Source organism: Ascaphus truei, unplaced genomic scaffold, assembly GCF_040206685.1.
Source record: "Ascaphus truei isolate aAscTru1 unplaced genomic scaffold, aAscTru1.hap1 HAP1_SCAFFOLD_3299, whole genome shotgun sequence".
NCBI classification, from domain to species: domain Eukaryota; kingdom Metazoa; phylum Chordata; class Amphibia; order Anura; family Ascaphidae; genus Ascaphus; species Ascaphus truei.
In genome coordinates, this window is record NW_027456289.1 from 1 (window position 1) to 12,500 (window position 12,500).

At 38.2% G+C, this 12,500-nt stretch overlaps 1 protein-coding gene across 1 annotated transcript in view; it reads right to left on the minus strand.

Annotated features, from left to right (window-relative positions):
* Nucleotides 1-111: 111 nt before the first annotated feature.
* Nucleotides 112-12,500, minus strand: part of LOC142483508 (mitochondrial enolase superfamily member 1) — a gene marked incomplete at both ends in the record, with an annotated part of 21,852 nt that continues 9,463 nt past the window's right edge. The window contains 7 exons of the mRNA XM_075583506.1: nucleotides 112-211; nucleotides 2,547-2,676; nucleotides 5,859-5,900; nucleotides 6,797-6,931; nucleotides 9,617-9,704; nucleotides 10,160-10,194; nucleotides 10,596-10,678. Coding sequence (XP_075439621.1) covers nucleotides 112-211; nucleotides 2,547-2,676; nucleotides 5,859-5,900; nucleotides 6,797-6,931; nucleotides 9,617-9,704; nucleotides 10,160-10,194; nucleotides 10,596-10,678 — 613 coding nt within the window. The remainder of the gene's footprint in view (nucleotides 212-2,546; nucleotides 2,677-5,858; nucleotides 5,901-6,796; nucleotides 6,932-9,616; nucleotides 9,705-10,159; nucleotides 10,195-10,595; nucleotides 10,679-12,500) is intronic.

Below are 12,500 nucleotides of genomic sequence, written 5' to 3' on the forward strand. Positions count from 1 at the left end.
TTTTAGAAAGATGAAGCGCATAGACAATTATTTTATTAATTATTACTTTGGTAAGGGGTAGAGATGTGTATTGCATTTTTTTTCATTACATTCTGTTACAAAAACACTAACCTGTTTTCCAAACTTTGTGAAACTGAAACATAATCGAATATTATCAAATGTTGTACCAGTTCACAAAGCCCAACTCCTCCAGCATGCGGACAGACGGGAACTGAAAACAAAAAAGTCATTTTAAACAAAACATTTTAAGAAGTGAAATAAATACCTATTGTGGGTGCGCTTCCTGCCTTTTTAATAAATATTTTTATAAAAGTAATACATAACATGTGAGGGCATGTGATGAATATGAAGTGGATTTTTCCCTGGACATTAAACAATTTAGGTCTGAAAATGGGGCCTATCCTAGGAGGTTTAGAATGAAAAAAAGGAGGTGGGAGGATTATGGTCAGTGATAATCGAAACGGACTGAGGATTGGGAAATGGACTGAGAATGGGCGACAGGCCGGAATTTAAAGTTATTGTGGGAGGTACCTACGGCCCCCACAATTATAGGCTTGAGCCATACAATATTATATAAGATGAATATTCTTTAAAAAAAAAAAACTGGCCTCTGAGTCTCAGTGGCATGAAAAACATTTAATACACGAGGTGTTATTAATGTCTACCCATTTTTGTAAGTTTTCTCTTCATTTGAATCAAATTCAATAGATGCCTTATTTTTTACCACCTGCCTCTGAGAATGTTGCACTGGAATGTGATTTATCACGGTGTGCATACAACATGGCACCTTTTGGTGAGTTGCATATAATTTAGAAGTCAAAGTTAGTGATCCCCCACCCAGCTAACTTTGACTTCTAAATTATATGCAACTTGCCAAAAGGTGCCATGTTTTATGCACACCTGGATTTATACAGCACAGTATAAAACCACTTTCCTTGATTATTATAATAATGAATAACAAACATTTCCTGCACTCTTTCAAACAATGATCCGTTTGACCTCTTTAGAGCCATGTGGGCATAGCCTTTGTGGAACTGAATGGGTTAACAGTCTGGTTAGGGTCCAAAATGTTTTTACTTGCCTTATCAATACTGTATGTCATTGATGGGCAACAGGCGACTCGGGGGCACACACAGAGACATGGAATGTGCAGCCCGCTGGAAAGCTCAAGGACCGTCCTTGAAATATATCATGTTTACCACTGCTGCACATGAAACCTCATTGTACAGAGAGCAGTAATCTGTGTTTGTTCATTGTGATTACAAAACTCCAAGTGCAGAACATACTGTAAAATACTGTGAATCCCATTAGGACATTTGGCAGAGGCTATGACCAATTCAACAATTTGCAATCTTTTGCTACTGAAGTCATTTTTTTATGTCTGTGAATGACCCCTGCTGTTTCTCACTTTTCCTCTCTCCTCCTCCGCACCCCCCCCCCCCCACCTGCCTTTCAGCCCATGTGCGCTTTGCACATCAGGCAGCGGGTTACCTTGCCGGTGTTCGTTCTGTGGCCCAATCGACTCCAGTACATGCCTGATGGTGAGCGATATATCTACCAGAACATTAAACTAAATACTCACAAATTAAATGATACTGGAATCATTCCAAATGGAAGGATAATGAACTTTGAGAGGAGAATCTCATATATACAATCAAGAGAGCAGCGATTTCTGATACAAATTTTATATTACCACAGAGGTTTTTTTTATGAAGCACTGATCTTTTTTTCCCCCCCTTATGTACATTATTTTTTTCCCCTTATGTACATTATGATGTAACCAATGAGCTATATCTCAGAGGGGCATGTGTTATGGAAATTAAATTACTGCCTACACCTGTCTCGCCCCAAAGGCTGATGTCTAAAAGGGTTTCCCCCAAGAACTGCTCCCCTCTGCACATAACCAGCGTCCTAAGGGTTAATATCTGGGATTTCTTGCTGCTATGTGTTTTGTCAGCCCCACCCCTGCAGTGTTTCTGACTGGACAAAGGAATTTCAAAGCCCAGCTGAATTCATTCAGAACCCCTTCAGCCTAAATCTGCGTTGCCCCAAAGGCAGACATCCTTTGGCGGCAGATAAAGGGTGTCGGCTGTTTGCTGCCTTTTGCTGCTCATTACTAGGTTGGGTAAAGTCTTCTAACATAACACAATGCAGACGTGTCGTACCTCTTCTAATACCATTTTAACTTGTCTGTAGCTGTTACATAAGCCCATAATCATATTATCAATTAACTGTCCATGAAATGTCTGTAGATGTAATGTATTACCACTGTGCATTGAATGCAACCATGTATTAACATAACTCTGTGCCAAGGACATTCTTGAAAACAAGAAGTACCTCAATATATTACTTCCTGGTAAATATTCATTGTGGTTACACAATTCCCAGTGCAGAACATACTGTAGAATGCTGTGAATTGCATTAACCTGTTTGGCAGAGGCTAATACAGATTCAACAATTTGCCATCTCTTTCTACCAACGTCCCTTTTTGTTGTTGTCAGTGAGTGACCCGTTGTTTCTGATATGTAGTGTAATCATAATCTTACTATTGAACTTCTTTGCCATCAGCAGCACAGACAGGTTTTCATTGACACTTCCCAATCTGCAACTGTCGATCTGTAGATACTGGAGAGCATTGGCTTGAAGAAATTGTTTAAACATTACCCTGTTGTGGCACTGCAAGCCAAAAAAATGGAAAGAAAATCAATGATAATTAAAAAAAAAAAAAAAAAAAATGATTGATTGATTGGGCAGTCAGTACCTGTCTTAGATTGTCAAATATGAGTCGTTAAGAAAAGAAATAAAGATTTTCTCAGAGGCTGAAGTGGAGCCAAATCCTTGGTCATCTTTAAAGAAATTATACTGTCAACAAATATGTAAAGATCAAACTAAATATAGCAAAAAATAACTAAATAAGGATCGCACGGTTTCATATTAAAAAAAATATATATTTTTCTTAGTCCTACCTATTCCGATACAAATTAATGGGAATTACGCACCACCCACATTGATGTAGGACACAACTTTCAACAAATCGGGCTCATCAGCCCCTATTGGGGTCCCTGCTCTCCTCCACATAAGTTATTTTTATACTACCGGGGAAGGGGTAGGTTCTCTGGTCACACAGTTTATTTTTCTGGTACATCATCTTGGTACAGGGCTTCCCTATTACCAGCTAAAGAGATTTTCCTGAAGTCCACTAGTGCCACGATACGTTTGTTTGGCCAGTGGGAATCAAGAAGATGTGGTCTTAGCAATTGTTCCAAAAATGCACACCCCCTGCATTTGTGGTATTCAGCGGGCAAGCTGATCTTGCTGCTGTCGATTTGATGCTACATAGCTTGGCAGCGTGAGGGCCACAGCCATGGTGGTGCTATCCCTAGGCATGGCATGCTTTCTATGATTTATTAAGATCCTTTGTGGAGCATTTTCATGCTGCAGCAGGATATGCAATGCTCCTCTGAAGGTATGTCAGCTTCAAAAGCAGGTAAGTGCCTGCTTTTGTTCCCTTCTTGGTTCTACAGGTAAGTTGTGTTATTTTTACTGACCTGAATGTGGTCTCCTTCTGTTGCACGAGATTCTCCTGTATGTAGGCTATTAGCCAATTAATGGAAACAAATACTAACTGGGACTCTGTCCGCGAGTTTGGCTATTAGTCCTGCTGAAAGCCTTTACTGGCACAAGCATGTTTGGCACAGACTTTTCACTGTTTTTTTTTTTTTTTTTAATGCATGGGCACCAATCTTCCAAGGCCTTAGGGCCAGGTGTGCAGGATGGAGTTACGTCAAGTTTTTGTGGCACTTTTGGCCGGGCGTTTTAAGTAACGCACATCACAGAACACCTAACTGTTTTGCCACAGGGCGAAGACATTCCCTGACGAGCACCTATCGCAGCGTAATTCGGCTGAAGATGGTCCTTTGGTAGAGCACCGTCTGCACGAGTGGCATCGGAGCACAGACACAGCAGGACTCTTGCTGGCCTTCTGGCCGAAGAAATCCTGGAAGATGCACCTGTGTACAGAATCCATGTTCAGTGCGTACTAAGCACTGTCCGCTCTAAGGAATTCATTCCTCAAGTTGAGTTGCCTAACCACATCTGTCCGTCTATTTTGGTCTATATCGATATACAAAGAAGGTCCAGAAAGTGAATGTGATGTAAATTAAAATCGTGTGTGAATTTTAAGTCAAAAGTGTTAACATTAATATAGTTTAAAAAAAAAAAGAAATTAAAGTGTCTGTGTCCTCTTTAAAAATAATAATTAAGTAATCTATAAAATGCTTATAAAAGATGATATTGTGATTCGTGCCAACATAAGTAAACTAATTTTCCCACCACCCCATAATTTTTTTCCACATAGGAGAGGGCAAACGTGCCCCCATAGCCGTGCCCTTTAATTGTAAATACAATTTGTGATTAAAAAGAAAATAATTGTGCGTGAGTAAAAAAAGAAATAGCTTCAAGAATAAATGTGGTGTTGAGTATTGAACTCTGGACCTTCTATGAAATGGCAGACAGTCGCCAACCCCAGATCATGTCTAATAATTGAATAGAAAGATACCACATCCAGGGTCACCCAAATGCACTTTTGATTCAATCTGAAGGAAGGAAGTTTCCTCACAAATGGCTGTTGGTAGTTATTGACATAACGGGACAGCCCATCTCCCAAAGATCCAATCCTTGAGACTAGGTCGACCAGGAGGGTCAACCAATGTCTTGTGGATCTTTGGTAGATGGGGGTCCACAGGATTCGGGTTCACTATAAATCCCACCTCCTCTTTGGAGAGGACCTTGGTAATAGACCCCAAATCTAGCAATTCCCCCATAAAGTCATTTGTGGGTGTCCTGGTAGTCCAGAGTAGGAGGACACATCCCCAAGTTGGCGGGCTGCCTCCTTTGATGGTTTCTTTAATACATTGATTTTTTATTCTCTTGACCCTGTTCTCTGTTTTTGCTGTGCGCTGCACTACAAATTTTTGGATATCTCGACTCCATACCGACTGCACGCTTGAGGGGTATTGGGGAGGATACAGTGAGTACTTTAATGATTTCTGTCTCGAGGACTATCCCAATGAAGAGAAGGGTTATACGGTTTTATATTCTTACGGTATATTTATTGCTTGTCAGACAAATGTTTGAGGCAAAGACCTAGATATGTAAATGCTATTTGAAAGTACATATTGGCCCAAATTTACTAAAGGTGTGCTAACTCCATAAGATACCCTCCACCGCTGGAAACACCCACCGATTCAAGTTCTTGGTCTTTAAGGTGCCTTCCACCTCTGCAAGGTGTCTTATGGCAGAGCACCGCTTAGTAAATATGGCCTATTGTCCTGATTTTTCACTTGGTTGTAACCATTATATTTGTAGCCAAATGTTCAAAATACAGAGCATGTATTTTGTGGTAAGACTGAGGCTACTTGATGGAATATATAAGCGTTATATTCCTACATAACCATATAAACGAATACAAGCTAAGCATTAAAATAAACAAAAAGGATATCTTAACGCCTTCAATGCAGAGCTGCTATATCAGGCACAGACATTGCAAGTGTTAATCTCGCATTGAAGATGCTGAATGAAAGACATGATCATTTTGTGTCAGACATACCACACATTGGAATGCTAGTCCCTCTCTTAACTACTTAAAAAAAACAAACAAAGTCTCTTTGTGTTTCTGGGTTTAAACAGGTTTCCTTTCAAGCAGGGACATTCAGGCAGCTAAACAGCTGCTAGGTTCTTAAAGTCTTGTAATCTCATAATCGGTGAACATTGTAACACATCTGCAGCTGTCACATGCACTTTATCAAAGGTCCCTTCAATATGCAGAGCACAAACAAATCAAGACACTGAAAACTTACTTGCTCTCCTGTAGCGACACCAATTCCCAGTGGCGCTAATGCCTAAGTAAGAAACAAAGTCACTATAATGCATTTTTCAAACATGTAAAACATGTAAAATATCATTTATTTAGATCTAGTTCTGCCAATATACACAGCAATGTACACAGGGTATACAAGGTACAATTAATCCCTGGCCTGGAGAGCTTACAATGTACTTTCTTGGAGGAGATAAAGTAATTTGCCTCATGTGAACAAAAAATGGCAATCATCATTGATCCAGGGTTTCCTACTTCTTACACCTCTTCCTAATTAAAACCATGCCTATCTGAGCCTTTAAAGTGGCTAATGACAATGTTAGGGTTGCCAGGTGTCCGGTATTGAACCAGACTGCCCGGTATTTGGTTACTCTGTCCGGTAGAAAATGAGAGAATACCGGACATGTATGTGTATACCAATTTATTTGATTTATGCAGTGATCTTCCATTAATTATTTATTATTTTTCCTAATTATTCACTTCCATAGTTTTTTTCTTTTCACATTATATTTACACATATTACTCACTATAACTATTAACCAAATAGCGCTACTATTTGTGTGTGTGTGTGTGTGTGTGTATATATATATATATATATATATATATATATATATATATATATATAGTGTGTGTGTGTGTGTATATACACACACACACACACACACACACACACACACACACACACACACACACACACACACACACACACACACACACACACACACACACTCTCTCTCTCCTCTCCCCCTCCCCTATGGGCCAAACATACCAAAACCCTACCTTCATTCTGCTTTTTGATAGCATGCCAAGTGAGATTTTTATATTTATCAAGAGTATAAAATTCTTTGGCGTTAAATATGGGGTTTATCGATTAGGAAATAGATAAGCTTGAAAGGATTCAGATGAAAACAGTTATGTAACCTTTGAAATAGTTGCATGACCAAGGATATCGTCTGGTGATGTAGGCTCCTCGATCCATAAAGGTTTAAACACGGCTAATTCTGAAACCCAATGTATGGCTTCATTCACATCCCACCTCTGGTTTGCATCAAGCATCTAAAACAACAAAATCATAACATTAACCTTACTATTCCATTTTAAAAGTACAACCCCTCCACATATTTAGAAAAAAAAAAAAAAAAAAAAACAGCAATATTAGGAATATTTAGCTCTCTTTTTGTGTAATGATTCTGTAGAAATCATAGACCTGAGCTGGAAGTCCTTGGCCCTTAGGTTGGTGCTATGCCATAAGATACTTTACGGTGCTGGAAGACAACTTACAGTCCATAAGACATCTTCTGGCACCCGAAGATGCCTTACAGCCCATGCACTCGGGATGTGAAGTGCCTCTGGGCGTGGAAGGTGTGTCATGGCAAAGCACAGCTTAGTATTGTTTATTCACCATTTAGTAAATATGGCCCTTCATGGCCAATTCACTTAAACAGTGTTATTCCATAAGACACCTTGCAGCCCATTCATTTGCTAAGTGGTACCAGAAAGTGTGTTATGGAATAGCCCTGCTTAGTAAATATAGCACAAATATATAGGTGACGTTTTTTTTAAGTCATTAGCATGATACATTAGTTGATGATTTAACTAAAACATAACACTGTGTATCACATGAATTTCCATATTGTAATATGGTAACATCTTCTCTTATTGAATATGAACATGTATATATTTATAGTTTCTCATTAATATGAAAAAATATATATGTTACTCAATCGAAAAGCACTGAAAAGTATCTTACACTTTTGATCATTTGACCTCACCAGATGTTTTGTGATACAGGGCATCACAAATATATAAGATGCTCAATTTCTAATGAATAATATTTTAGCTTAAAAAATATGCGATCACAGAACTCGAATTTCCAGGCACCTGTGCATGGTGTGGGGGTTCCCCTGGTGAAACCGTGCGTGTGGTATCCTCACTCTAATACTGTCCGCAGCGAAGTATTTCAATAAACCATATTTTACTAATAATCGGTGTGGGCGTGTCCATGCTTGTACTCGTGGGTGATATCGACAATCCGAGCAAGCATTTTGCATAAGTATTTCCTGTCTACGCGTGTATAAAGGCTCAATTTAAACTATATAGAGCCATATTTACTGAGCAGTCTTTTCCATAAGACCCCTTCCCTGCTTTAAAGCTCATTCAAGACAATAAGGTGTCTTCCAGCGTCTTATGGCAGAAGACAACTTAGTCGATATGAGCCATAATTGTTTTTTTAATCTGCTCCTGTTAATTGTTATGAGTACTTTGGTTCGTACTGGTGGGGGGAAAAATAGCAATTACACAAGGCATGGCATAAACAGCCTCAGTATAGGACACTATTAGAGTGGTAAAAAATACATATAAAGCATGGAAGTAAATATCATTGAGAGAAAAAAAAACCTTTCTTCTTTCCGCTAAAAGAAAAAATAATTATTTGTTGCAATAAAGGTCGTGACACATAACATTGTGTATATACATATATATATATACATATATGTATATATATGTATATATGTATATATATATATATATATATATATGTATATATATATATATATATATATATATATATATATATATATATATATATATATATATATATATATATATATAGTGCAGAATAAATGAGTTCTTCAGTATTAGGTGATACCTTTTTTATTGGACTAACAATTTATGTCATAGGACAAGCTTTCGAGAGTTCTCCTCTCTTCTTCAGGTCAAGCAATACTGATTTACACAGGAATCAATGCTAAAACAGTGTAGAGAAAAAAAAAAAAAAAAACAGATATTTACTGTAGATAAGGTTGGGAGTTAAGTGTTTGAAGCCAAGGGACAGTGTCAAAGAAAGGTGGGGAAGGGATGCTGGGGGGGGGGGGGGGGGGGGAGAGAAAGTGTGGATAAGAATAGAGGCAAGCAGGATAATTACAGACAATTTTGGTAGGGTGTGAGAAAACCCATGTCCACATTAAGTACCTTGGTTTTGGTGTCAAAGAGTCTTATCATTCTGAGCTCAAATGTTTTCCGTTCTTGGGTGCTTTTAACGGAAAACATTTGAGCTCAGAATGATAAGACTCTTTGACACCAAAACCAAGGGACTTAATGTGGACATGGGTTTTCTCACACCCTACCAAAATTGTCTGTAATTATCCTGCTTGCCTCTATTCTTATCCACACTTTCTCTCCCCCCCCCCCCCCCCAGCATCCCTTCCCCACCTTTCTTTGACACTGTCCCTTGGCTTCAAACACTTAACTCCCAACCTTATCTACAGTAAATATCTGTTTTTTTTTGTTTTTTTTCTCTACACTGTTTTAGCATTGATTCCTGTGTAAATCAGTATTGCTTGACCTGAAGAAGAGAGGAGAACTCTCGAAAGCTTGTCCTATGACATAAATTGTTAGTCCAATAAAAAAGGTATCACCTAATACTGAAGAACTCATTTATTCTGCACTATCGCAACTGGACTAACACGGCTACTTTCTGCTTTATATATATATATATATATATATATATATATATGCTTTTACCAGCTTGGAATCATATAAAAGAAAAGGTTAAGTAATGATAAATGTTCATTTCCAGGGTGAATCAAGTTCTGCTGTAATGTTGTCCATGAATTAAAAAGAAGGTAAAATTGGGTAGTGTCCACCGTGCCTACATTTAAAGAATGTGTTGGGGGAAAACAAAGTTAGCAGTACTGAGAAATAGATTTGTAAAGATGTATTCATATAAACAAACATATTTACCATTTGGTTGTTCGGTCCAATCATATCACTGATGAGTTTACACCTTCGCTTGTCATCGTCTAAATCTGCCCCAACTTTTACTTTGAACCTGAACAGAAAAAAAATAATAAAAGTATACAACATATTTTTTCATGAGCCATCAAATCTTCCTGGTAATTTTACTTCAGGTATCTGGCGGGTTTCCTTTCCATTGTGTTACAATGCATTGCAGGGCCTTGTATCACATCATCATTAGCACACATAGCTGCCACAATTGTAACCAATAGTTTATTGCACAGATCTGAGATTCAGCTCAAATTTAGGATTAGTCTAAATTCAAGTCTTTTATTTCCTCTTTATCTTCTTTTTTTCTGTCTTCTCTTGCTACCTAAACATGGTAACTAATAACACATGATCGCGAGGTTCCCTTCATCCAGTATGCTGGTATGACTATACTCTGTGGTCCTCCATTCATCCATGTTACACTAGACGAGTATTAAGAAACATGATACAGAGTCAACCAAACCATAACAAATTCCAGCTTGGTTGAATGGTATTTCTTACCTTGTCCAGCCATCCTTCAGTGCATCAGTACATAGCTAAAATATAATAATGATAATTAAATGTCTACAGCGTAATTGAAGAACAACTTACCATTAATAACCTGTCCCAAAATTCTAGCCCATGGCCTACAAATTGTACAGCATGCCTGTAAACATACACATTTTTCCATGTGCAAAACGTTGGCAGAATTTACAAATAATCAGTGATTTGCTTTTATAAATAAAACTAAGATCACTTGTGGGTCGCAGTACAGACATTTGGTGGGCATTAACTAGTCACACTCTGAGAATATTTGATTGTTAATTACTAACTACCTTCAATGCAAAATGGCCCCAAAAAAACAAAGAAGAAATAGATATATAAAAAAATCAGAACATGATTTAATTTGGGAGGAAAATGACTCGCTAATCAATGATAAAATATGAAGTATCCAAACCTTTTGTAACTGTTGGTCTGAATATCCTAACCATGCACATGACGTGGTGTAAGCAGGATATCCATTATTTGCCATGTATTCTTCTGCAAAGAAAAACAAAAAAGAATAAAAAGTACATCTCCTAGTTTCCCAACAAACAATATATCTTTTCCACGCAGTCTTTTAACTTTGTCAACAAGTCATTGTGGATTAGGATATCTTGTCTTTGTGGGTTGATAAATCTATTGTACGGTATATTTCGCCTCATAAGTCAACATTCAACACTTTTTTTATGGCTGTTCATCTAATTCACTATTGTATAGATCAAAAAAAGTACTTTCAATATTTTCTATTGTTATGGATTCTCCATCACAGCATGAGTTTAGGTATAACCAAATTTGCAGGTGAATTAATTCAATTTCTAACTGGCAACAGTTGTTTGGGGGTAGGTGGCCCCTCCTTCCAGAGCTCACCCCTCCCCACCTTTTTAACTCAGGTTAACTAAGGTTTTTCTCATTTTGCTGTATGGACAGGACCTACTATGGTTATTTCCCCTCATACAGAGGTAAAAGGAAAGGTTCACAGTGTAGTGTTAGGACCTGCAAATTTGGTTATACCTTGACGTTGGTATGCAGGCTTATGACGCTTTGGCCAAAGGGTTTAACTAAATAACCAAGACAATATTATTATTGAAGTATTTAACTTTGTACTCATTACCATATACTGTATGTTTTGTCAATTGGATGTAGCATTGGGCTCCCCTGTCTTTTGTTGTATACAGTTGCCACGCTCAGTAGCACTCCTTTTGACACATATATATGATGTGGTGGGTGTTGGGGTTTGAGCGTGCTGGGAAACTGTGTGTTGTTGCAGCTAAACTAGTCTTTTGTAAGTTAAGACTCAGATCCCAGGAGTACAACAGAGCTCTCACTCATGATCTAGTCCTGGACAACGCACTGCATATGTTACCATACGAAACTGATTGACCCTAATACACTTGCCTGAACCTATGCTAACCTAATACCCATATTGAAAGCTTCATCAAGTAACTCTAGAACATGTGGTATATGCACCTTCTCCACTTGAATGTCTTGAGTAGATCACCATTTGAAGGAAATCCTCCGTATTGTGATAGATAACAGAATTGACATATTTTTGATAGAAGCATGACATCAACAAGTGTTGCTGAGACAATCTGCTTCCTGATATATACGTAGCTGAGAGCCCACTTGGTAACTTCTGCCATTGCTTATGTATAATCTTACTAAGGAACGTTTCTGTATTTCTGAGAATGCAAGAAGCTCCTTGAATATTTACCTGAAGTTCCAATATATTTTGCCTTGGTCTCCTTTCGGAAATATTAACAGTACACAGCTTTGCAAACTGGTGTCTATTGTTAGGTTAATCGACTGGGTCTTGTTCAGCCTAATACATTTATTGGCTTTGTTCAGTGAATTCTTATCCTAGAGCCCCAAAATGTTTCTGTGTAAATATTGTAGGAGTTTTTCCATGTGCGCCATTGAGAAGGTCTAAGAGCTGTACAAATGGAGTAATTCCTTCTTCCTGAAACTTATAGGAATGTGGTATATGTGGTGCTCAAAATTGAGCAGGTAACATCCTTAAGCATATTGTTAATAAGATCCTTAATTAGGAGGTCCGGCGATGATGGAGTGCCCCTCAATAATGCAATAAATCTGCGTGATGACTGTAGGGGAAGTGACAAGTGGAGTCAGTTGAGACAACCACCGGGATGTACACAATAATCACCCTGACAGCATAATAAAGAGGAACTATGTCCATGACAGCAGGATTTAAATAAGGCACATTGGCATTTACCTGCTCCTTCAGGGGGCACTCTCAGGATCAGTAGCGTGCAGTCCATCCATAGGAAGATTCAAGAGGGTAGTTGGTGTGGATAGAGCACAG